Source organism: Pteronotus mesoamericanus, unplaced genomic scaffold (assembly GCF_021234165.1).
Source record: "Pteronotus mesoamericanus isolate MK-2021 breed Mesoamerican mustached bat unplaced genomic scaffold, CSHL_Meso_final contig_1018, whole genome shotgun sequence".
NCBI lineage: Eukaryota > Metazoa > Chordata > Mammalia > Chiroptera > Mormoopidae > Pteronotus > Pteronotus mesoamericanus.
In genome coordinates, this window is record NW_026555002.1 from 3,004,446 (window position 1) to 3,030,669 (window position 26,224).

Genomic DNA, 26,224 nt, shown 5'->3' on the forward strand with positions numbered 1-26,224 from the left:
GAAGGCGCTCTATCAGAATCAGGCCCCTGGGTTTTCTCCACCCCGTGGAGGGGCGGGGCGGGTGGGGGCCATGTGACCCGTCTGATTGGCAGCCTGGCCTGGTCCGGCCAGCCCCCTCTGCCTGTCAGTCGGGATCCGCTCCTTGCAGAGTGCTTGTGCCCTGGCCTCCGCCGGGGTGGGCTCCTCGGTCTTGTTCAGGGACCCAGCAGCAGGAGGCATGGGGGCCGCGCCCTTAAGCCCCATCGGGCAACTTTGCTTTTGTCATCGATGAAGCTGAAGAAATTTTGATCTCTGTTCGCCTGCTTCTTGTGTCCATCTCTACACTGGACTTGGCCAAGATTTATCTTTGTTCAGTAAAATCTTCAAGATGCGGCATCACACGTCGGAGCACCAGCTCGGCACTTGCAGGACAGGGCACCGTGCGCACCAACACTGACTCCGCGGCGGAAGAGGACACTGCCGAGTGTTTAAGTTCTGAACTTTAGACAAGGAGGCTTATGTCGGAGAGGACTTGTCTCCTGGTGCTGGACACCCCAACGGGATCGTCACAAACTGCCCAGTCTCTGAAGTTAAACAAGACCAACGGGTCCCACGGGATGTGGATTTACGACAAGTTCCTGGCAGCCTAGGAAGATGGGGTGATTTTTCTCATTGCTTACAAGGCTGCCATGAGCAAGGCTGCCTTCACTACGCCACGATCTCAGTTGGCTAAATTTGATATTTTGAGGCTCGTCCGCAAGCAAATACTGTTGAAATGTCCACCTAATTCAAGATTATTTTCTTATTATTTATAGTAAATCCAACTTTTGACTCCTGCGATGAAATGGGTTCTATGATTTAAATAACTCCAGTTGTCTACAGCCTGTTACTTCCTTTGTGGGAAAATTTCCAAAGGCAGGCCCAGGCTCCTACAGACACCCAAATGTCGAAGGCCGCCTTTGAATGAGCTGACGTGAACGTACTTGCTGATGTTCATGTGAGCTTTCTCACGAACTGGAGCAGTCATGAAAATGAAAGTCATTTCAAGTCGACAGTCATCATAAAACAGAGAGAAAAGTGAGAAAAGTGTAGCTCTACATTAAAATACTCCTTTTGGCTTAGCAATAAGAAGCATAAACGGTATTCCTACCAGGACACATTTCTCATGTGATCTCATGAGAAAGGTGAGAGATTCTGAATTGAATCACAGGCCCGCTATTTCAGAAAGACAATCAGCCTGTAGTAACAGCTTCTCCAATCCACGCTGGCTCAGTCTGGAATCTGCATTTCTAAAACACCATGAGCGGAGATTTCTTTTCCTCTGCACCACAGCTACGTCCAAAACGCAGCTCCGCATTTGTTGACATGAGGGCGTAACAGGATTCCCAGCTTTGCAAACTCACAGACTTGGGGGTAAAAGCAGCAGCCACGTCGTGTGTATGCTACCCCTTATGAGGTCAGGAACTTGGCGAGTCATTTGTCTTGGGGGAGCTTCCGTTTCCACCAAGAAACTGGCTTGGGGCAGAGCACAGGTTCGACGTCGCTGAGAAAGGCTAAGACCCCCAGAGCGGCCACCGCAGGCAGGCATTCGATGTGCCCTCCCCACCCACGCACTTGGCTTCCCTTTCCTTCGTCTCCGCAGCCTCCCCCATGCCTCACCCATTTGATCCAGCTCTCAGTCTCCTCCTCAGGCAGCCGGGACACCGTGCGGGGTAGGAAGCGCACCAGCTTCTCCTTGACGACGGAAGACGTCAGGGTGTCCTCCAGCTCCGCCAGGCTCGCGATCACGTCGGCGATCTGCCCCGAGCCTTCCACCACCACACAGGGGATTTTACTCTTGATGGAGGCATTGATGGCCTGGCAGAGGGGAGACAGAGCCACAGATGGAAGAGCACTTACAATGACTGGAAGCCGGCTCGGGACCAAGGTTCTAGGTCAAGGTGGGTCCCCGAACGCGTGGACACGTCACCCCCTCATATGTCCCTTTGGGGTTTCATTCTTCCATCAGGAGCCAACCAAATGCTTGGCACTGCCCTACGAATGAGAAGCGGGAGCCAGGCGTGTGCCATCCCCTGCTAACACCAAATCCCATAAAGCGCGCACGTGTGACGCACGGATGTTTTCCGTCAATCAAGCCCGAAAGTATTCCTGGGTACGAAACCGGCCACTCCAAATAATGACACCGTAGATCTGAGCGGCAGCTCCTAAGGCAGCATCCACTGTCACCACTGCCCGCTTCTCTGACGAAGGCTGACAAGGCACACTCACAGGTGTGAGGACACCTTCGAAGCAGCAGCCCCATCGTGTGTATTATGTGCACTCATATTGCCCTCCTCAAAGCATTTCCTTTGCCCCCTTAATTAAAAGAGAAAAGAGATATCTTGCTTCCTGGACAGTGTCCTGTGTAAAGACCACAGAGGCCAGAGGAGGATCAGGTGTCAGAATGTTAGTCCTTTGACAGCGAGACCACGCGTCCCACCTTCAGGTGCGGAGAAGCCGCGAAGCACCTTCCCTTAGCTGAGACCCAGCGCTTCCATCCCAGGAGACGCTGCTCGTGGAGTGTGTGGCCCCTTCATCAGGGCAAGCAGAGGGCTGACCCCCACTCCTCATCCGCACCCCACTCCCTGCACTAAGGGTGGTGTCAAGGCTGTGTGGGGGTGGGAGGGGGTGATGACGAGGCACTGAGGGGTAGGGGACAGAGCTGCAGGGATACTCGGCTGGCATTGTCCCTCCTCCCCTCCTGTCTCCTGTGCTCCGTGCCCTGGGCTGTGCATTGGCTGAGCCGGCATTTCTGGAAATGGCTGTAGAAACACCACACCCCTGGCCTGCAGCAGCTCTCTGGAAATCTGAATTCTAAACCTAAAGTCTCAGAGCGTGACAATAAATGACCATCTTCCAGTTACTGTCTCTCCACTTCTCTTCCTCTTACGTGGCTGCTGCTTCTTCAAGCATTCACATACTGACAATTTCACATTGAAAAAGGAATCTATTTTAATTGAATAATGGTCTCACTAGTACATCTCATAGCAGGTGCTCAATAAATTCCTATTGATGAATAAATGAATGCAGGCATGAATGAATGAGTGCTTGCATGAATGAATGCATGAATGAATGAAAAAAGTCATTGTTAGGGAAAATACTGAACAAAGAAAAGTGCTATATTATAAGAATCCAAATAACTTTGCCAGAAATTGCTTGCAACTCGAAGGGTGTACTGCGGTAAGGAGAGGGGAGAGAGCCAAGGATGCCAGATGTCTACAATCTAACCCAGCCTTAGAGTTAAAGGGGGTTAGGGAAAAAGGGATGATATGCAAGTCAACATGTAAATTAACTAAGGGAGGGAGTTAAAATTACTGTCTTATCATGTCCTGTCCCCGGAAGGATGAGCTTATGGGAATGATGGTCATGCCTTCCAGTGCTGACTAACCTGCAGTCACACCGATGCCTTCTGGGAAGTCAAATGGAAGTCTGGCTGTGGCAAGACAAACTCAGTGACACTAAATCTACAAGGATGGGGTGGAAGGCAGAATTTTTGCTCATCTGCCCAACAGAGCGGGTGCAGAATCGTCCCAGAAGCTTTCCAAGATCTTGGAATCACTATGGTGTCAGACTCCCTCATGTGGTCAGGCTCTGGGTGGTCTGGGGACAGCGACTGGGGGCAATCTGCATGTCACTGCAATCGCAGCTCATCTCCACGCAGATACGTGCTGGTTACGATCTTTAAGTCTCAGGAATTAACGTCGGCCCTTGTCTTTGGCAGACTGATGGCCAAAGCCAACAATGAGTTGGCTTTTCATGTCGCTTCAGATTCTCTTCTACATCTTAGCGGGGGAAACACCCTCAGTCACTGGGGAAACACTATGTGGTGGGGGAAATGCTGCCTACTCGCTGGAGTAAAACTAATGAGGCAGGTTAGACTGGGTGGGCCCCACACCCCTGAAAATACAAACTCAATGAGTGAGCGTGTCAACCAATCTTCTCAAAAACCAAACCGAGACTCACTTTCAAAGTCTCTTTTCCACCTCCTTGGGCAAAACACACAATGGGGATCTTGCCACCATAGTTGGAATCTGTAAGACATGGAAGGCAAAACTGATTTTGGGCTCATTAGAAATACTCACTAAATGCAGAATAACCTATTTGATAAATTCTTAGTGGCCATCTACATTTTGGTCACAGTCCCACGTTTGAATACCATGATATACATATAAAAATATTTTTAACCAAATAAACTACATTGATTCTTTTTTAAAAAGAAAAGAAGACTCACCTACGAGACGCTTCCATGCTGTGAGCCCCATGTGCGGGTCTCATGGCTGGGACTGTTTACTCCTGCCTCTCTGTCAGTGGGTCTTTGTCCCCCAACCCCCCCGCCCCCCGCATGACACGGGGCATGCTGCAACTTGTTACTGGTATTTGAAATGCCAAAGTCGGTAAAGAATGTACTTTTGCTAACATCTAGTAGGCCAGGTGGGAGTTTATCCTCACAATAACTCACTTGTTTGCACAACCCTACGCTTTCCTGAGCGGGTCAAAAATTTGCATAACTCTGCATCCACTCAGCGGAGAGTACCACAGGTAGAAATGTCTCCCCTTCCTGTCAGTCCCACTGATTTTTTTAAAAAGATTTTATTTATTTCTTTTTAGAGAGAGGAAAGGAGAGAGAGAGGGAGAGAAACATCAATGCATGGTTGCCTCTCATGCGCCCCCTACTGAGGACCTGGTCCGAAATCCAGGCATATGCCTACTGATGCAAGTGTGAGAGGTTGAGAACATCTCCAACAGGCCCCTGTGATGGAGTCTGTGACTACACCATGGGCAGTCTGGTTCCACAATAGGCCACATCTCAACAACAGGAAGAGAGAGGGTCACTTTCCATGGCAAATACAGGCTTTCATTCAATTGTGCATTCTCCCCTCCTTAGGTGGTTCTGTTACTTAGAAGTAGCCAAGATTCAAAGAAGTAAGCCACTCAACTGTTGAACTAGTGGGTTGGTTTTTGTCATTTCTATGCTAGCTAATTGCATTGCTTTGTAAGCTCACACTTGCCGTCACGGATTTTTATTTGTTCTGGAGTGTTGTCTAGCAGAAGAAGAGACAGCAGGCTTTCTATCTGGCAGACTGGAGTGGGACAAGGCAGCGTTGGTCATCACTCCAGCATGCCAAAGGGTACCTGTCCCAGGGACCCCAGCAAAGCACTCCTAGTATGTTGAAGAAAGAAGTGACGTAACAGCTCTCCTTGGGCCATAGGACACCTAACCGGGTGGGCTCACCCCACTTCACTCAGTAACGGGCTGCTATTGTGGGTGCTGCTGCTGCTGCAGCTCTGGTTATTATGCGTGCCCAGCATCCCTCTCCCTGAGACCCGACCTTGAATGGTGCGCTCGGAGATGTACTTCTCCAGCTGATTCCGGAGCTTCGCTTCCACTGTAGCGTGTCCATGGCAGCCGTTGTCCACCAGCAGCAGGTGGGTATGATTGTTGTCCAGGATGTACAAAGGGTCTCTCTTGAAGTCGTCCATAATGTACTGTGCTGAAAAGTAGCCCTGAAAAGCACACAGAGGCTTGTCTTTTAGATTCTATTTGTTGGCCATGATGCATGATGACATTCTCATATGTCCCTATGAAGGCTAACCAGTTGCGTTCAACTACATTGATGCCGCCTCCTGGATTCCTAAGTTCAGGACATCTTAGAGATGCTATAGCACAGGCCTTCATTTCAGTACAAAGAGATGAGGGTTCAAAATGGTTGAATCACTGATTTACGGTCACATAAGTGACCAATGGCAGGCAAGGATCAGACTCCCAACCCAGCTCTTGTTCCATCACCTGTGCTTTTGAAAGTGACACCATTCAGGAAAGAATAGCACACATATATACACACAAACATATATGTAGCAACCACACAATTTTTCTCAATATATGTTATTATATTTGGTTTATTGGTTCTATTTATTACTTAAGTTGTTAACATCATTTCAGAGAATAAAAACTATTTCTATTCTTTCTCATTTTTTATCATTTATTTCTGATTAAATACTAGTTTTTTCCTCCTACTCTGCTTAAGTTTGTTGGTGTTATCATTTTTCAAGACTATTAATTTGAATACTGTAGTGGTTAAAAGACCATGAACCATGGCCCTCTGCCTTAGTAGCTACATGAGTTAAGGAAATTTCTTACTTTTTCTGTGCCTCAGTCCCCTCATCATAATGAGTAGTATGTAACTCCTAGGACTGTTGGGAAGATTGAATAAGTTAATATATATAAAATATTTAGAATAAAACCTAATACATAATAAGTGCTATTAAATAAATGTTAGATGTTATTATTATTATTGAATTATTTCATTGTTTAGTAATAAAGATTATATGACTATGCATTTCCCTCTGAGTGCAGCTTTGGCCATCTGTTATTGGTCTTAATATATTGTGTTTCATTTTCAATGTTAAGTGATCTGCAATTTTATTTTTGAAAGTTTATTTCTGACTCAATAGTTATTTAACAAGAAATTTGTTTGTTTGGTTCTTAGTTCCCAGGCAACTGGAACACTCCGTTTCATCGTTATATATGCATTTCAGGGTGTACGCGTGAACAGAGAATGGGCCCTACACACAGTCACCAGGGAAACATGGAATTCTTTTGTCACTATTGTTCCAATGGAGGTAAAACCACCTACTTTCCAGGGCAGTTTCATGATTCTATGAGTTAACATACGCAAGGCGTCCACCGCAAGGGTAAGTTGACTCCCCTGCCCAGATCAGACTTCGCCAAGAGATGACATGCTCCTTCCCGCCCAGCCTGCCACTGTCCTCCCATCCTCCCTCAGGCCACGCCCCGCCCCAAGCTGGCATTCGATGTGAAACCATTTCTCCATCCCTGGCTGAGTACCTAGGAATAACAATAAAAACTACCATTCAATTAATTTACCCCATAACAACACAAAGTTATTATTATAAAAATCCAGAGAAGGAATTGCCCTTAAGACTATGCAGGTGGAAAAGCAGCGGTGGCCGCCACCCAGACTTCCTGTCCCCAAGACGCACCCCCACCCTCCCACCATGCCCCTCCTGGCAGGCACTCGGGAAATGCCTCCCCACCTGCCCTGCCCCTTTGTGACCTCAAAGGCGCCAACAGACACAAAAGCAGAACAATTTTTAAAAATAAAAAATGAAACAAAGTTATCCCTCAGATTCTGAACACGGACCACCTGAACTCGGGAGTCCCGGACGGGTGGTTGGGTTGGGATTTCTGAGCATCCGGCCCACAGCTCCTGGGCTGGGGACACCTGTGGCTTAAGGCGGCCCTCAACTCGCTGCTGTTTTTGAGATTCCACACTTGAGACAAAACCCCGTGTGTCCACCTTGTATTGCAAACATGATGTGCACATTTGACTACCTGACTGTCTGTGCTCACAGGAAACTCCGGGGGCACAGGGTATCTCGCAGCCCCCTTAATGCCAAGTTAACCAGGGGTCGTATCGTTAACTTCAGTTCCCTAGTGTGACCAAGAGACAAGATACAGTAGCCAGGCCCTGAGCCTCTTGTGATGGATTCAGGTCGTGAATATAAAGAATAAAGAACGTGGCTCTAACAGGATTTGCTGGGAACAGATTATAAAGAACCAAACACACCCACTGGCAATTCCTTCCCGGAGTTCTTTGATTATGTCAACCTTGTTTCAATTCCTGAGGTCCCCAAGGCCTTCCCTGCAAAATCTGCCTTCCCCGTGAGTAGACTGCCCCGCCCCACCGCGAGGCCCCGACCGTGGTCTCCTCCCCCACCCCCACCCCCGGCCCCGACAGTGGTCTTCCTCCAAGGCGACCTGGCGACCCCCTGCCAGCTCGCCCATACCTCCACATCGCCGTGCCGGATGAGGGTGTCCCTGTTGGAGACCATGCCCCAGGCCGCGATGCCAATGGCTGCGATGTTGTCCTCGGAACTCCTGCTGATGGTGTTGTCTCGCACCACCTCCCCGATGAACTTCATCAGGCCGTAATGCGTGCCCCCAGTGAGGATCCAAGCGCCTGTCGCCGGGGGAGAGCAAGGGCTTAGCTGGCTCTGAGTAGGGCTCCTGTCCGGTGCTTGCAGTTGGCAACATGGTGTTTTAACATGAAGCTACCTTAACGCTGAGTTTAAAGAGTTATTTGTGACCCGCCCTCCTCCCGCCACTGGCCAGAGCCCCCAATCCGCTCGTTTTTTCTAAGAATGAACCATCTAGTTCTGGAGCATTGGGGTTCTGCGCAGGAACTGTTCAAGAGAATCACGCTCTGTCCCCGCAGACCGTGCGCGGCCCGCGGGGACAGGGACGGAGGGACCCGCAGGTGGGTGACATCCCGCCTCCGCAGGGACCGAGCACCTTTGGTCTGCGCAATGTAGATCAGGCGGCTGAAGATCTTGCGCATGCGCGGCTTCACGGCGAAGTTCTTGGCGCCGCCAGTCACGGAAATGACCAGGTTGGGCGTTTTCAGGTGCCAGTGCTGGGTCAGCAGCTCGTAGAGGATTTCGGCGTCCGTGTCGCAAGACAATCGGATGTACTGTGGGGACGAGGGGAGGCATCAGAGTGGGCGTGTGTCCTCCAGACCATGGGGCCTGTTTGGCCAGCTTGCCTGCCCCCACGAGACCAGGATGGAGGGTCCCCGTGGGGCAGTGGAAGGACGGCAGTGGACTGGGGGCGTGTCGATGCCACCAAAGGGCCCTCCAAGCCAGCCGGAGAGCTTGGGACTTTATCCGAAAGGCATGGGGCAGCTGGGAGGTGTGTTCATTGGAGCAGACACAAGAGACACACGGTGGACCTTGGGACACCCTCTGGTAGTGGTGAAGGTGACTATGGAAGGAGGAACAGGGCGGAGGGAGGGAGCGCTGCGGGGGACTAGAAACAAGCCTGCAGAGACCCTGGGAACAGATGGCAGTTCAGGGACCTAGGTCGCCTCCCAAAGCTGCCACAACAGGGCTCCGGGGTGTGAGGATGTAAGGGCCCTGGCTTCTAGCCGCCTGTGAATGGTTCTGTCCCTGAGATGGAGGGCACAGGAGTTTAAGGACACGCCGTTAACCATCATTACACATTGCTGTGAAATCCCGTGTAAGAGCCTGCAACGTGGGTGTGCAGTGGGTATGTGTAGACCTTATTCAGGGACATATTCATTCACAAGAATGCCACATGTCACACTAAATAGGACAGATCAGAAAGTGTTGGCCAGGCCCCTGGCAGCAGTAAGAGCTCATGCGGGTGTGGAGGGCGGGGGGACAGGGGGCCAGTCATGCCCCGAGTTTCCCAGGTGCACATAATCAAATCTTAGCTTTTATACTTTTACAAGGTGTATCTTTTGTTGTCATGGTTTTTGGATGGAACACCCATCTCTTCCGCCGCCATATGGTTAGACAGTTCAAGGTAACTCCAGGTAGCCCAGGTGTTAGTCTAAGAATTAGCTAATGGAAGTATTGCCTACCTTCCCTTTCTTGCCCAGAGTCTCAAACTGAATGTCTCCGAAGGCATCAGTGGGAAACTCCTTGGTATGTTTCTTATAATTCCATTTCTCGTTCTGGTTGATCTGGGTGCCCTCGATGTGCTGGCTCTGGGCGTAGCCACACTTGCACACGTTTTCCCTGAGCAAGATGGCATGGACGCAGAGGACGGAGTTCATTAACCTACTTAAATAAGCTCGTCACGTTTTTCAAACAAACCACACAGTAGTATTAGCTTCAAGTAGCCCCAAGGGAGAGTGGACCCTCGAGTTTTATTGAGACTATTTTCGTCATCTCGGTTGCTGAGAAACTATCTCGGGGTTTCGTCTCTGTTGCCTGTCGGTCCACCCGAAGGCTGGCTCTGGGTTGAGAGCCGCGCCCTAAGGAGAGCAGACCCTGTCCGCGTGGAGTCTGGCCGGCGCCCGAGGAGCCGTGACGTGATGGCGAGAACAAGCCTGACCAATCTGGACGCCACACGTTCAGCTCCCCGCAGGGGCCGTGCCACTCAGGAGGCCTGGGCGCGCCCCAGTGGCACATGCCAGCCCCGCCACTTTGCCCAGCCGGCAAACCTCTCCTGGGGCGAGGTGGGCCCTCCTTCCCGTGGGCTGTACTCACGGGAGAGAGAGTGTCTCCCGGCGGGGGCCCAAAGCGCTCCGGAGTTTAGAGGGACCGTCCTTTCCATACTGGGCATCAGCTGCTCGGGAGACTTTCAATAATTTGGGCTAGACGAGGTCAAACTGTGCAGTGAATGAACAGTAGCTCTTCCCATTACAAGTGCAACAGAACTAAATTTAATTGTTGGTTAAGTGATACATATGCATGACATGGAAGTGGAAGGGTTTGAAAAGATAGGCAGCGAGTGGTAAAGCCTCTTCCCCTCCTTCCTGCCGACACACTGCCATCATTCAGCAAACGTGGAGTGAAAATCTGCCCAGAGTCTGACCTACGCAGAGCTCCGCGGTATCCACGGGTTCCCTGGACGGGATTCCGGCCCTCAAGTTGCTGGTGCCATCTCGGGGACAGCTAAGGACAACACCTGGTGGCATGCAGCGAGGAACAAACTAACACCTGCTTTTGTCCCAGCGCAATCCTCTCCTGTCGGGCTTGCTGAGGGGGCTGGAACTGAGCAAAGCATCCGCCAGGGCTGGCACATGGCGCATGCTCTAGCCAGCAACCTCAGGCTATAGGAGTGCCGCACATGCCAATCAGGGAGTAACCAAGGCAGTGGCAACAGAAAAGAAGCAAAAATGTAGTAAAAAAAAAATTCTAAGAACACATCCATGACTACTGGCCCCTCTGCCCCAGGCTGTGTTGCATCCTGAGGGCTATGGTCTGCAAAGAGATGAACAGTGACAACAAAAGCGGCACCGCGGCCAAAGCGCCCCCCCGGGAGGCACTGCTCCCCGCCTCCCGGGTTCTGCCTCTCCCACCCGCTCGATTCTCCCTGTTCCGTCTCCATCAGTCTTCAGACAAGATTCCGCAGGGTGCTATGACTTCAAGGGGGCCATGGCCGGTGGACAAGGAGAACAGAGTTCTGCCCCAAGAGGCAGGAGAGTAGCAAAGCGAGAGCCATGTTTGGTCACTGCCACCAGCCAGAGGGGCAGAGTTCTCCTCTTCCCGAGACAACAACGGAATAATGGGGCCGGACAGAGCCACCACCCGTAAGTGAGCACACGTCCTGATCTGCCCGGTCGACCCATCGCCCAAGCCCTAGTAGGATCAGTGCCCCCATCACTCTCCTCAGCATCCCAGGTCCCCCAGTAAAGTATGGGGTCACTCTAGCTGCAAACCTGCTAGGAAAGGCAGCCCCTCTGGCAGACATGGGCCTGGCCAGGGTGCAGGGACAGCACAGGATTCAACCCCCACTGACCCCTAGCGCCACCCAGCCCCGGACAGCACACCGCCTGGACAGCTATAGCTAGTGACCTGGAGCAAGGATTCTCTGCACGGCGCAGGCGCAGTGAGCAGGGGAACGGAGGGGGCCTGTGGGGTCGCTCCCGGCTGGCCTCTGTTTATCTTATACACGCTGTTCCCAGCATGGGAAGGCATTCGGCAAATACCTTTGGGAAGATGAAGGAACAAATGAGCGATGAACACATTGATTGGTCTTCTTGTAAACAGCCTGCATCCTCGCCCATCCTCAGTGACATTTGTGGAGCAGGTATTTTCGCCTTCTGGGAGGTGGGTTTGTAGCCACCCAGACCAGAGGAAGGCCTGTATTCTCAAGATCCTCTTCAGGGATGAGCTTATCAGGAAGACGGCAGAAATGCAGATTTACTTGTAAAAACACTCTGTGGTAGTAGATGTCGCTTTCATTTTGCAAAATGATAATCGTGATAGGATTTTCTGTGACTGCTTCTAAAAATACAACAGGAGCAGAAACTAGTTGCTGCAGATGGAGTCCAATTGTGGCCAAGAGTCTACCACCTGGAAGAACTGGCTTCCCTTGTGTCACGTGAAATGAGTTCCGCTGCCAACGAGAGCTTCCGAGGCCTCGGGTGACTACCAAGGTCACCCAACAAAGACAGTCCATAATGAGGAACAAATGGACCCGACAGGAGTCTGCACCAGCAGCTCCCCCTGATGCGAGGGGTACCCTGGTGCGGGTCCCTGCTGGAGACCAACACCTGATCACAAACAGAGCAGAGGCCAGGGAGGCATTGGGAGTGCAGATGCCTCCTGGGCGAGGGATGGGGTGACAGGCCAGAAGGACGGGGTGGAGAGGACAACCTCAGGACCATAGTTCTGCCTCCCACATCAAGTCTGAAGCCTGTAAAGCCACGCTGTCAGTAAGGAAGCCACTCATGACGTATGACTATTTAATTTTATATTCAAGTTAATTAAAATTAAATAAACTCAATTCCTCAGTTGTACTAGCCACATTTCAAATGCTCACAGCTGCATGTGGCAAGTGAGTACCATCAAGGGCAGTGTACCTATAGGATATTTCTGTCATGGCTGAAAGTCCCATTGCACAGAGCCCCTGTGGGGAAAGCACTGTTCCGATTTCTACCTGGAGCCCAGCAAGGCCACAGCAGGGCAGAGAACAAGCCCAGGTCAGGGGCTACAGTCCCAGGAGGCGGGCCCAGGGCTGGGCAGCAATGTCTCGGGGGCACCAGCAGCAGGGGCAAGGGGCGGGCATCGCTCTCCACAAACAGGCATCTACCAAGGGCTAGAGTAGAGAGACATGAGCGGCTGGGCTCAGTGCACGAGGAGACCCCAGGGACTCCTGGGGAGTCTTGGACAGCCCGCGCTGGCGAGCGTGGCGAGCAGGCGAGGAACCAGAGTTTCGCAGTTAATAGTCTGGATTCCCCTGTCTGATGGGTCATTTAGATTAACAGAGTATTCCCACCACCTATGGAGAGATAAAAATTACAAATATGGGAAGTTCAAAGAGCATAGAGCTTGACATTGGTCTCCAACCTTGTGTCCCTTCTGCGATGGGATCCAGAAGACTCTGAGATGTCCCTGTCCTCTGCTTGTGTTGTCTTCGCGGGGACTGCTCACCCCGTCTCCCTTCCTGTGAGGCCAGACTTGAGCCGTCATCAACCGCGATGAGGTGGCCGGCTCGAGGTTTCCATCTCTCACATCCACTGCCTCTCCTGCTAGCAGTAGCCCCCAGATTTTCCTTCGAGGAATCATCCCTCTCCACACTGGGTCCGTGGGGACACGATACCCAAGCCTGGCCAATCAGCGTTACCCATCCCTCAGCCAGGAATCCGCATAGAAATGGACACATGGCCCAAACCTGGCCAATGAGAGCCATGAACAGCAGCTCAGGCCTGTTGGTGGAATCGCTGGGGACAAGGCCCTCTTCTTCCCGTGGTAAGTTGGGGACACAGAAACCAAAGATGTGATGACCATTCTGCTACCACTGTGAAGAGCCTGCCTGCCCAGAGAATAGCAGAAACGACAGGTAGAAAGAGACAGGGTCTTGGTGGCCTTGAGCCTGGACCTAGCTGTGTTCTCTAGCCAAGAGGCCTGTTCCCACCCTCTTCCCCCTAAGCGAGTTAGTGGGATATCGGCAACTAAGGCGAACACAGTCTGCCCGAAGCAGTGCAAAGGGCAGGGGCTGGGGGCACAAGAATGCACGACCTAGACATCAGAAAACACAGGTCCGGTCCCTCGTCTGTCTCCCACGGGCCGTGTGACCTTGGGTAACATACTGAGCCCCGCTGGACCTCGGGCACCTGGTCTGTCCAAATGACATTAGCAGCTACCTTGCAGGGGGAGTTGTAGAATCAGCAATCAAGCACGTAAAGTCCCTGGGACATGGTAGATGCCCAGCGTTTTCTGAATGAATGAAGGTACCCAAATTGTATTTTGTTCCAGTTAAACAAATGGATTAACCGCAAAATCTCCCAAAGAAACACTCGGGGAGTTTATGCTCTGTCACATGACTCACGATGAGTAACTTCCTACCGATGACAAAAGTCTTCATTTTAATCATGCTAGTTTTCTGATTCACATGAAGTGAGGACACACGGTTATTAAGCATCTTTTATGCTCTGGGGCACTACCGTCGGTATTTCTGTGTTACCCCATTGAATCCGAACCACACCCACAAGGAGCTAACATTCTCGGATAATTGGTTCAGAAAAGAGGACGGGCTCAGGGTGGTGCAGGGCGCAGGCAGCCGGGCCAAGGCTGGCCTTGGGCTGGTTCTAATGCCCCTGCCCTTGCTCGTTCTTACGCCTCGTTCTGGTCCTACATCTGCTCACAGAGGTCAGCGCTGTCATCATAATCTGCAGCAGCAACTCGCCCACCCGTTAACAGCTAGACTCTTCCTACTGTCAGCGGCGGGAAGAAGAGAGAAGGCAGAGAGGAACAGGAGGAGAGGGAGGTGGGACTAAACTGTTCCTTAGGACCCAGGGGCATCTTCCGTGGGACCGACCAGCCGTCAGTTCGTTCGCTCACTGGCTCACCGGCTCACCAGGTGACACCCACAGAGGGCCCCCCTGGGGCGGCGCTGCCAGGGCCACTCCCACGGCTCTCGTGGCCCGGCCGCGGTGTCCCAGAACACAGGAGGCTCACAATCGGAAACACCCGATAGGATGGGAAGGCCCAGGGTCAACAGCCTGACAGGAAGCCCAGCAGATGGCGCGCATGCACAAGCGCAACGTCGCCGGCCAACCACCATAAAACAGCAACATGCATAGCCACGGCTGCTCGGGTGGGATCGTGCGTTTGTGGGGATGCTGAAGGGGCGACAGCCTCCCTTGGAGCCTTTCCCAACAGTTGCCAAAGGTAAAAATAGGAAAGAAAATGATTTCGCTCTAGGGACCAACGTCAAGCTTCTTGCCGAATTCTTCCTGTTCACGCACCATTTCTCAGAGTTGCAAGATGGAAACTACTTTAATAATGAACTAGGGAGCATGTGTTTGTTTGTTGAAATGATTGTTAATAGTTTATACTCAAACAGAGAAGCAAAAATGGAGGGAAAATAGTTGCTTACGTGGCTTTAGAATCTTTGGTAAAGAAGACACATTCCCGTTTCTTAAAATTTGCTTGAATAAAATTCACCAAGTCCTTTGGAAAAAGAACATTGGACAACACATTACTAATTTATTCTCCCCACACCCGTGCTGTGACTAAGGAATACTAAATATGACCTGAGCCTACTTCGAAGGTTTTAAGAATTTACTGCATATTCAGAGTCTCCGGCATCCATTCATGCTCTTAGAGCACACACGGTTTTTACAGAGAGGCATTTGTTTACATTTTTATAACTCAATGCAAAATTTTCTAAAAGTTACTTGGAGTTATCTGTAATAAATGTCATTATACACATATAAATTATGTTTTTCCATCTCTAAAGCTACCAGGGGAATTTAAGCTTTTGTTGATAGTTTAGCATAAATAACGCATTGTTTCCGATTCCATTCCTCTTGTGCTTGCTTTTCAGAAGAAGACAGATACCAAAACCTCTGTCCACAGCTCTGCTTGTCCCCCAGGGTATAGGGTGGTACACTGTGTCCGGGGCCTCATTCTGACAAGCAACCAGAAGACTTTATAAGCCAAAAACTTCCCTTTAATTGGCAGAAGCAACTCTCTAGAAACAGATGAAAAATACTTCAAAAATACCTACACTCCTCAAAGTGGGAGAAGATTCTGCAAAATATATTGATCATAGGATTGGTAAACAGAATGCATAAAAACTATATAAGTCACTAAGACTAATGCAGACAACCTAGTGGGAAAATGGTAAAGCCTTGAGCAGGCGGTGAGTAAAGAAGACACACGAACGCCCCATCAATGTGTGGGGAGGAACTCAGCCCCATCAGAGTTGAGGCAGATCTGAAACGAAGCCACGGTGAGAGCCCCGGACACCCACCGGGTCGGGAGGACTGACGAGCAAGTGACAACGTGGGTGGAAGGCAAGGCAGGGGGCCTGGTGCCCACAGGGTGGGTGAGCAAGCTGGTAGGACCACCCCGGAACACGGTCCACCGCTGCCTGTACAGTCACATCCCTGGGAAGGGTCCCTCACGAGAGGGAGGGACAGCTGTCCTGAGAACGACCTGCAAGCCCAGAATGCCCGGCCGTGGGAGGGCCGGTTCCAGGCTGGCAGGCCCTGGGGAGGCGGGGCTGGAAGCCCAAAGCCCCCTCCCGCTGGGCAGCCGCACACAGGCTCGTCCTCGCCGTCAGCCTGCGGGCACCAGTCAGCCCCGACTCCTCACCCCCCAAAACGGAGGCCATCACCAGACGCGCGCCCCGAAAATGGGAGTGGGGCGCTCCCTCTCCTGGAACAAAGGCCCATGCATCCATTAATCTCCCCGCTTGGCCACCACTGCCGCGCACACCCCAAGACATCAGAGAGTGTGCCTCCTCAGGCCTCCTGCAGGGATACCTTTGGGACAAAAGTTTTCCCATAAATCCTGTGCGTTAAACCCACCCCCTGGGAGAGAGGTGTTCACTTCCCCTGCCCGGCCTCAACCCAAAGGAGCTCCAGAAGCACCAGAAGCCACACACTCAAGAATGTCCAGAGAGCCTTGCTCCCAAGAGCAAACCTAGAAACCCGAACGTGCACACGCGTGCGCGCACACACGGAGGCGGGGCGTTGAACTGGTAATTGCCCCTCCCATCACTGTGGAGGAGGGCTGGTGACGAAAGTGGCCCTGTCGCTGAAAATGTCCTCTGAGCATGCACTTCACAGAGCCGAGTGTTCTCAGGGGCCACGCGGGGTCCTCCAGAACTGAGACGTCCTGGGGCGGCCTCAGAAGGCCTGCCCACAGGCACCCACATCTCTGAGGGGACAACCGGCAGGGGTGTGGGGTTGGGGGGGGCGGGAAGTCCTCTCTGAAACGCGGTGGGAGCCCACAGGAGCCCGCAAGACAGAGACCCAGCCTGGCCCGTCTCCTCAAGGCACTGCCGCCTGAGCCAGCGTGCTGTCCGGAAGGTCCGAGGGGGCGGGCCCTGCAGAGGCCGCCACGCCCCTTGACCCCTGCGCACTTCCCACAGGGCCAGGGCCAAGGCGTCACGAGTGGATAAGCGCAGGGGCCCTGACAGCCAGTGCCTCCTTGAAGACCCAGGGTGGGAGCAAGGGGGCACGGAGTCCCCTGCAGGTCACAGATGTGTCACGCAGCCAGGCACATGACCACCAGCCAGGCGGAAAGACCGAGTGCCCCGCACTTCGGCGGGCACCCTACCCAGGCCCCGCTCATCGTCCAGGAAGGACAGGCGCACCGCCGCATCCTGAGGACAGCGTGGCTACCGGCTCAGCGCAGGTGAGAGGCAGTGGCAAGAACAAACTGAGACCCAGCCTTAGAGCTGAAGACAAGGACTTACAGCCAAGGATCGTCTGTGCGGTGAGCGGACAGGTCTGCCAGCAAGACCGCCGAGCACTGAATACTGAACTGATTATCGCAAGCCCAGTGTTTACATTTCCGTAAAGGTCAGTCAGGAGGCAGAGGCACGCTATTTAACAGCTTACTCGGGTTGCACTAACAGCCTCCAAAAAAGAATGGCTTGGAAACAACACACGCAAAAAAAATGCTTCTACCTTCGACAAAAATAACCCACTGGACAAAATACTATGTGTTGCCTTGCCATCTTTTTAAAGAAGGTGTATTGGGGCTGGGGGTGGGGGCATCCCCAGAGAACCCCAGCTGCCGAAGGGATGCCTTCCGGTGTACAGGTGGCGTGGGCTGGGCGGCCCCGGACTCACGCTTTCGCTGTAGGACACGTCCGTGCTCCGGGACACGCTGGAGTACAGGGTCCGCGTGCTGTCCAGCATGCCGTTCCGTCTGTTCCACATGCTGAGCCTGGCGCCCTTGAAGGACATGTTGTCCTGTGGAGAACGGGGGCAGGAGGGGCTCAGCTGGGCTCCGGGCAGGACAGGGGCTTCACCGAAAGCTCTACTACAAAGCCTTGTCCCTCACCCTCCGCCCCCCCCACCCCGCGCTTCGCTCTGCTGCGCCCCCCTTCCCCTTCCCTTGCTTCCCTCCCCTTCATCCCCAGAGGCCCAGCTTGAGTCTCGGCCCTTCGCCCTTCATCCCTCAATGTGTCTCTGGTCCCTCCAGCGAGGGCCAGGCCCTCCTGGGTGCCCCTCCCGCGGTGGGATGCGCATCGCAGACTGCCCTACCCTGCGGCCTAAGCACAAATGGTAACCGGCAGCCTGTATCAGCCGGAGGGTGAGCCTATGGGGCGGGGGAGGGGAATGTGGCCTTGACCCTGGCAGCTGAAGGCGAAGAAGGGCCTTGGCGGCGGTGGTGGCCGAACCCGGGGGCTGACGTGCACCTGCTGGTCCCCCTGAGACCCAGATGGCCTATGGGGACATTGGCAGTGTCCCCCAGGCTGGGGCAGGCTGTCCACTGGGGCGGTACAGAAGTCTCAGCTGCTGTAGAGACAGGTCCTGGCTGCCTTCCCACTCTTCTCCCGCTCAGACCGCGCCCATGCGGCGGGAGCCCTCTGTCCCGTCTCCCAAAGGCCATACCCCAGACCCCAGACAAAACCCACCACGTCCCTGTGCTGTCCACAGATACAGCAACCACGCTGTTCCTAGAGCAAAGCCATCACCCTTCCTGTATACACCATCTCCTGGCACCCAGCTCCCCAGGCATCTGTGAAACCCTCTCCGGGGCCCACAGTCGTCCCCCACCCTGGGCCGCTGGCTCCCCCTCCCATGCGCCAGCTCCTCCTGTGGGCCTCGCCTCCCCGTCTGTGGTCCCACCCTCCTTCCGGCACCCTCTTCCCAGACCCTCTCGTCCTGGTCATCTCTTGCTCGTCTCCTCACAAATCATTCCCCCAGGGAGGTGCCCGGCGACCCCCGCTCTCTGCCCTGCCCTGACGGTCCTGCCTGGTGGCATGAGCCCTGTGGCCCATCAGCCTGCTGGCCAGGGACCAGATCTCTCTCGTCCTGCGCTGTGTTCCCAAAGCCTGGCACAGCGCCCACAGTGGACCCACACAAAGATGTACTGAGTAAACCATTTAAATAAATAAGAAACAGCCCCACACCCATGCCCCCAAGTCCTCCTTCCATTAGCGGGCCACCTCCACGTCGCCGTCCACACCCCCGGCATGGAGAGCCCTGTGGGCCCGCTCCTCCATCCAGATCGCCTCTGACCCAGGCCGCCTCTGACCCTCCCGCCCGCAGAGCTGGAATCTTCTTCAGAGCTCGCTCAGAAAGGCGGGTCCAGGCTGTTTAAAACAATGAGTGCTTCCTTTACTTCTCTCCCCAGGCATTTAGAAGAGAGCCTCAGAGTATTAATTGGTGCTTTACATACATTATTGTAAAACCACAAACCAACGCTGCAGGGTCTTCACCAGGGTCCCCGTACGGCAAATTGCCTCTAAGTAGGGCGCCGCCGGCAGGAAATGATTTCATTTGCCTCGCAAGGAAGGCACCGCTTAGTTCGTTGCAACGGAAAAAGCACAGTTTTGCTTTTTGATCACATTCCAATCAAGCGAGACACGGGTAAGAGGAGGCAAAAGCCGCACCGTCCTGACGTTGCAAAAGCCTTTGGTAGGTGTCAGCTTCTCGCTGGGGGCCCGTCGGTGTCCAAGCCGACCAGAGTGTAGGCACTGTTTACAGTGTCTTACACAACGGGTGTTCCAGGCGGCTGTTATCAATCAGCTAAACACACGCAGGAGCGAAGGTTTCCGTGGGAAAGAGGCTGGGTCACTCGAAGGAAGGGCGTGGGACTAAGAATGGAGGGGAAGGTCAGGGAAGCCGGGAGTAGGGGACCTGGAGAAGGAGGAGAGGGTCCCCAGGGGACCCTGGGGACCTCGGGAAGGGGGTGTGAACTGGAGGAGCAGGATGACAGCCAGGAGGGAGAGCAGGACGCGAAAGGGACACCCGGCAGCGTCCCTCGCCAAGGAGAAGTGATAAAATCGCAGCGCTAGGTCGAACCGTACAAAACCCAGGAGAAAAATGGGCAAAGGGGTAAAATCCACCAAACGAGGAAACGCAAACTCCAACAAACACCAACGCAAGCGAAGGCTCCCTTGGAACCAAAGCCGTAACAGTGCCAGGACAACGAAGCACCAGGAGGAGGGATGTCAGGCGACAGCGTGCACGAGATGGGGGCTCTCGGAGGGTTTGGCGGGCGTGAAACCGTCCCACTCCCCGCAAAGCAAGGCGGCGACCGACCGCGCAGCAAGACAGTGAAATATTATCGTTGTTGACCCCACAAATTGGCTTCGGAGAATCCAGACAGAAGAAATAATTAGAAACACATACAATAGGCTCTCAAAAGATGTTCACTGCTGGGCTATTTATAGCCGGGACAATTGGGAAGACCCTAAACGGCCACCAAGAGGAGGACACGGCACCCAGAAGAAGGAAGAGCACGGTGCCAGGAAGGGGGTGTGTTTCAAGGACAGAAAAGGGCTATTATGATTCCTTGTGAATGGGGGCGGGGCGGGAAGCAGGAGGCAAGAAAAGCTGGGGGCCAAGAGCTCTGCCTTGAGAGGCAGGGAGCCTGAGTTCAGCGACCTTGAGTGAGGCCTTGGCCCTCTCGCTTCCTTAGAAAGGGGGCTCAGCTGCCGACAGGCGAGGCACCTTCAGGACCGGCCGCCATGGCCGCGGGGAATGCAAGCTCACTGTGTACACCGTGCATGTGGCCCACGGGCGTGAACACCCCCGAATGCTAGGCACTGCTGTACATGTATGTGGGGGGCGGGGCCGCTAGGAGTGATTCCGTTTTTATTCCTTTCCTTTTTATATGGTATTGCTTATGTAATCTGAAAAATACATTTAACAACAAGAAAAGCGTCTAGAGCCTGGGCAAGGCGAGAATGGCCAGTTTCAGTGCGTGGGAGGTGAGACCGTGCCCTCCACGGTCGCAAACGGAGGAGAGGAGAGGCCCAGAGGCCGGCGGTTCACCCCACGGAGGTGGAGCCGTGCTGACACCTGGGGCTGGGGGACTGGTGGGGAGGGAGAGACAGAGCTCAGGGGAGAGAACACCGGGGTCACTGCGCGGCAGGACGCCGTCGGGCGGCGGGATACACGGGATAAGCGAGAGAGAAGAGGAGAAGATAGTCGATGATAAGATAACAAATACTGATGGAAACCTTGGTTTGTTTTTTTTCTCTCGCATCACATTCTCAGAAACCTGTCCTGGATGTGACATTGATTTCCTGTCCCGCCCCAGCGTCTGGTCTTCCCTGGACTGTGACTTACTCCAGAGAAGAAATGGCAGGTTGTCCCAGAGCAGAGGCTTCCTGGGGACACAGTGAGGGTTTGGGGGCTTCTCTCAACAGCCAGTTCTAAACGGGTGACCTAAAAGGGGGTCCCTAGGGCCTCCCTGCTGTGAGGGGATCAGGGACCCCTCCCCACACCAACAGGAAGTTCTAGAAGGTTCCCTCTGAAGCAAGGGCTCTGCTATGGAAGAGCAGCCCAGAACATTTGCCATGGGGCCCAGTCCACTTGTTACACGTCTCCCAGGCACCTAACTGCACAGGCCGCTGCGCATGTCCAAAGCTTCAGTCCCTGGGAATAAATGAGAGCCACATGGGGAAAAACAAGATTATAGACAGTTTGCCAAGCTCCAGGAGTTAAAAGTGATGAATTAATTCACGTAACCCCAACAGTTAGGGTTTGGAGCTTCACGCACAACTTGGAAAACGTGATCTCGTAACTCTCACACTCTACCCAACAGCCTAGAACCACAATATGCAGAGTCTGGTGCCAATGACACCCCTCTTTATTACAAAATTGCAAGCGTGCCATTCTGTGACATTATATCACACTCATGCACACCCTGTGACATTTTAGGTGAAATGTTCAAGTTAAAGCTGTACGTTCTTAAACCTGTATTACTACCCCGCCAACCACACTCAAGCAGGCGTTACATCTGCCGGACGCTGTGTGATGTAGTGTGTATGTCCGGAAACCCCACCAGAACCGCCTCTCAGCAGCGCTGCTTTGCGTGGATCAGATCTGCGGTGTTTGCCTTCACGTACAAGGGCCGGCGACCTTCCACCCACTGGCACAGTAGTGGGGGACACAGCCAGACAGTGTGACGTTCACGTCCGGGACCACCCTCTCGCTTTCTCTTTAAATCAGAGTGCGTTTCCCTAAATTAATGGGACCCTCAGGAAAAGGGGAAGTGAAATGTGCTCGATGCGGCTGACCCCACCGAGGGGACATCCCCTGACAGCAGAAGTGGCCTCGGGGTGCCCCGGGGGTCCTGGGATAGTTGACTAGGATGATTTCATGTGACTCACAAGCTCCACCCACGAGGTTCTGCCTCTCAAAAGCGGGGGGGCTGGCCAATGTGTCAGGAAAACTCCAACATCGTATCACACCCTCAATTCACGTTTCTTTCCAATTCTCTTGCGTCTTTGGCCCTGAGTATCTTCGAATACAACCAGCCATAAAACTCTTGCTTCAGTTGGATCCCGTCCATGGGAAAACCAAAGCTGGGCTCCTAAGGTGTCTGATTTATCAAAAAACGTTCAGGGAGAAATCAGAGTTGCTTTAGGAAAAGGCCGCAGAACCCACAACGAGCCCCCGTTCTAACTGCCCCCCGCCCGCCACTGAGTCAATGTGAGCCACGTCTACCGCCGCGCTGGCTGCCTGCAGGTGGCGCTCTGAGCACCCAACTCCATCTGCCCTGGGATTCAGACCCAGCTGGCTGCTATTAGCCTGTTCTTTTTAGAGTCAGTCTTTCCACCTTGGAGACTAATTTTTATCTCTATATTTTCAACACTCCTTTACACTTCTCCGTCCACGAATCCCTGGTGTCAAGGCCGGTGTGAGTCCTTGCTCACCTGTCCGCCTTGGACTCGCCTGTGGGCATCAGGAGGAAGTCCCTGGGGGTGACCGAAGTGGAGCCACATACAACAGGCGTGTTAGGAGCCTGTGATCTGTGTGATCTTTTTATTGCGTTCACACACAGATAAGTTGTCCGACACTGTTTTCCCCTAACACCAGGCAAACAGTTTTATTCTTAGGAGATTTTTGATTTTGTAAAGAGAGACCCTAGGGACCACCTCATCTTTATCCTTCTTGTCCAATATTTCTACGCTCTCCCCCCTTATTCTTAAATGCTTCTATTTTATTGACTCTGACGAGATACTGGTCTAACATCTTCGCATTGATCACATGCTCTTTTTACACACAAATTCAAGTGTGGCCGAGGTTTCTGGTCTTGTCTTTCAGCTCAGAAAGAGTGTCGCCTTATTGTTTTCTGACAACCGCGTCCCCTGGGCATGCCCAGCACCCAGAGTATGTGCCACCCTCCCCCAGTCCCCAGAGGGTGAGGAAGGCGGTCGGGACAAAGACAGAAAGAGCAAGGACGCTCAGAAAGGACGTCTCATGGCCCATCACGAAGTGCCTTCCAGCGCTGGTTCCTGTCCTTATTTCTGCATGGGACTGGCCCCGTACTCAGAGGTGGCGAAGATTGGCGTCATCGTGTGACCCACATGAACCCAGAGGACGAGCAGGGGACACCAGCCAGGGGGCCCTGCGCAGCGGACCCTCATGCAGGCAGCGCGCTGAGCAAGGCCAGCACGGGCCCGGCAGGTCCCGGGCGCAGCCCACCCACTGCCACCTGCACCCCGGAGGCCGGGGCTCCTCGGGGCAGCGGGGCAGCCGGGCTTAGAGGTGTCCTGGTGAAACTACTGAAGGAGAAGAATAAACATAAAACCGCACCAGCAACGTAGCAGAAAAATACACGGCTGAAGAGGGGGAGGTCGGGCTGGCCGCCAGCTCCCCTCCTCCAGAGCTCTAGGCGGGAGGACGGGGCAACAGTTGTCTGTTTGGAGGGAGGAGGTCATGATGCGGAAAGTGAGTCCTCAGCCAGTTCCCCGTGAGTGCAGCGGAAAGAGCTCAGGACGTTGGCGAGGGACAGGGGGACGGGGGGACATGGCTGAACATTTTCTTTTTTTTTAAGTTTAAATTTTTATATTTCACCTTCGCATAGAAAGATTTGAAGACACTTCCTAAAATATTGCTGAATGGAAACAAAGGAGTCAAAGATAGGCGTGGGGAGAGGGTAAAAGGAGGGAGAATCTGGAGAAGCCGGGGTGGGGTGGGAGGGCGGCTTGCCGGCACCTGAAAAGCCGCTTCTGGAGGGTGGTTGCCTGAAATCGCGTCTGGTCTTGCTAGGGGCCAAAGCAAAGGGCTGAAACTGCTAGCCCCACAGCATCCCTAAAGTAAAAGCAAGCCCAGGGGAGGGACACAGAGCCCGGCGTGTGGAGAGCCCCCCGGGGCTGTGAAAATAGAAGGGCAGCACCGCGACCGTTCTAGCAATGCAACGATTCCACCCTCTGATTGTGGCGGTTTTTACGCAAATCTCCTCGTGCTAAAATTGCATGAAACGATGACACACACAGGGACACGTGAACCGGGTGACCTCTGAGTCCAGCCTGCGGGCGTCACTCGGGCTTTGATGTCACGCGGCGGTCGCAGGTGAAGCCGCTGTTGGGGCGGCCTGGCTGAGGGGGCGGGGCCTCTCAGTGCTGCCCTTGCAGCTCCCAGTGAATCCGTCATTATTTCAAAACAGTAAGTGAAAAGGGAAAACTAAAACTGCTCCAAAAAGAAGACCGCGCTGGGCCACGCGCCGGGCACCATCATTGACGTGACCCTGAACACCTGCAGCGCCAGACTGTGGCCTGTCCCTCAGACTTCCGAATGCAAGGTGAAGGTCCGTCACCAACATAAAATGCAGTGGAAATAGCCACAATTCTACCCAGCCCCATGTGACGCCCCCCTCCCCACCCGTGCAGATGCCCGAAAGTCGGGCCAGATTGAGGACTTAACTGCATAAACTCTTTGCCTTCATAGTTTCCGCAGCATCGTAATTATCTTTACGTGTGGTCCTTCCTCTCACAGAGCGCAGATGGGTCTGAGGAAGTTAGCGGAATGCTAGCCCCCACCGCAGAGGTTACCTCAGGAAGAAACGCCGTTCACGCTTCTCGGGGTCTCACAAGACACAGGCCAGGAGGCGCCGACTGCCGTGCGCGCCGAGGACAGCAGTTCCAAGCTCATGGCGGGCGGCCTCCCCCCACCCCCCAATCCCCCACCCCTGTCTCCAGACAAGCACGTGCTCCCGGGACCCGCGGGGTCACCAGAGGCTTCGTTACACCTCAGCTGGACGGCCCGCCACGGTGGCCGGCAGCCCTGGCACGGGCCCCTGACTCGGCACCTCTGACAGTTCCAAGGACACTGGTGCTGCTGGTCGCTTGCAGTTGCTGCAAGTGACACCAATGCCTCCTTCATCTCAGAGGGCCGATTTTTTCAGAACTTGGAATTGAATCTTTTTAAAGCACAAGTACGGGATTGACTGACACTTAAGAGGCTGCCTGTGTCCATCTGGCTTCATATTCTTCTGTGATCACAGCCTGACTCCGTGAACAAGGCAGTGTGGCCTGCTAGCCCACAAAACACACACCTCGCCAGGCCGGGAACAGCGTCCTAACACCAGGAATAAACAGCAGCTACGTGTGCGCACTTACATTGTCAGCTCTCAGTCCTCCTGGAGTTGTAGGAATTATTATTTTCCCACTTAAAGAAGTGAGGAAACCCGGGCACAGAGAGGTCTAGTAACTTCCTCAAGTCACACAGCTGATAAGTAGAAGATAATAGACTTCAAGCCCAAACTGGCTCGCCTGAGAGCAGAGTGCTCACAGTCGGCGGCTTTGTGCTATTTTAATCCAAATACCTCTGTGTGAGGGGATCCACAGTCATTTCGCTGTGTGAATACACTATCAAAATGCAAACAAATGGTTAGAAACCTCGTTCTGTTGGTTGAGGGAGAGATTGGCCTAATGTTATTTTTAGTATTGATTTTCACGAACAATTTTAAATAATCCAGAGGTCGCCCATTCACAACGGAATGCTCTTGCATCCTTGGAGCCCACCACTGACCGAAGGACAAAATCGACCTGCCATGTGACCGTCTTAATACAAGAAGGGCGCCTGGCACGTTTTTAGAACTGCATCGCAGCTGCCGATCGCCACGGCCACACCAGTCCCAGGACGATGCCATTTTCAAGCAGGATGTATAGTCCTGCCTCTTTACAGGACATAAAGGAGAGGGTGAGGAAGGGGTCCTCCTGTGCAACCCTGGAGGAGAGGGCCAGGTCTCGGTGCTCTGGGGAGGAAGTGCTGAAAGGCCCCGCCCAGCCCCAGCCGCTCCTCTCTCATCTCCCATCAATTATTCATTGCAATGCCGAGTGTGACACTGGTAGAAGCTTCAAATATAAATGACGCTGCCTGGAGGGACCTTTCCAACGCCCCGTTGGCAAGCGCCGCGCGCAGCTCAGCAGTGGCGATGACCCGCGAGGGCTGATGTGCACCTGCCCTCTGCACCTCGCCCACCGCCACAGCTGTTGCCACAT

The 26,224-nt window shown here is 53.5% G+C and overlaps 1 protein-coding gene across 1 annotated transcript in view; it reads right to left on the minus strand.

Moving 5' to 3' along the window:
- TRPM8 (transient receptor potential cation channel subfamily M member 8) overlaps nt 1-17,720 on the minus strand; it is a 58,762-nt gene extending 41,042 nt beyond the window's left edge. The window contains exons 1-8 of the mRNA XM_054570518.1: nt 17,604-17,720; nt 14,894-14,967; nt 9,423-9,579; nt 8,333-8,510; nt 7,828-8,000; nt 5,349-5,523; nt 3,982-4,049; nt 1,639-1,836 (exon numbers count right to left, since the gene is read on the minus strand). Of these exons, the coding sequence (XP_054426493.1) occupies nt 1,639-1,836; nt 3,982-4,049; nt 5,349-5,523; nt 7,828-8,000; nt 8,333-8,510; nt 9,423-9,579; nt 14,894-14,967; nt 17,604-17,720 (1,140 nt within the window). The remainder of the gene's footprint in view (nt 1-1,638; nt 1,837-3,981; nt 4,050-5,348; nt 5,524-7,827; nt 8,001-8,332; nt 8,511-9,422; nt 9,580-14,893; nt 14,968-17,603) is intronic.
- Between the last annotated feature and the right edge of the window lie 8,504 nt (nt 17,721-26,224).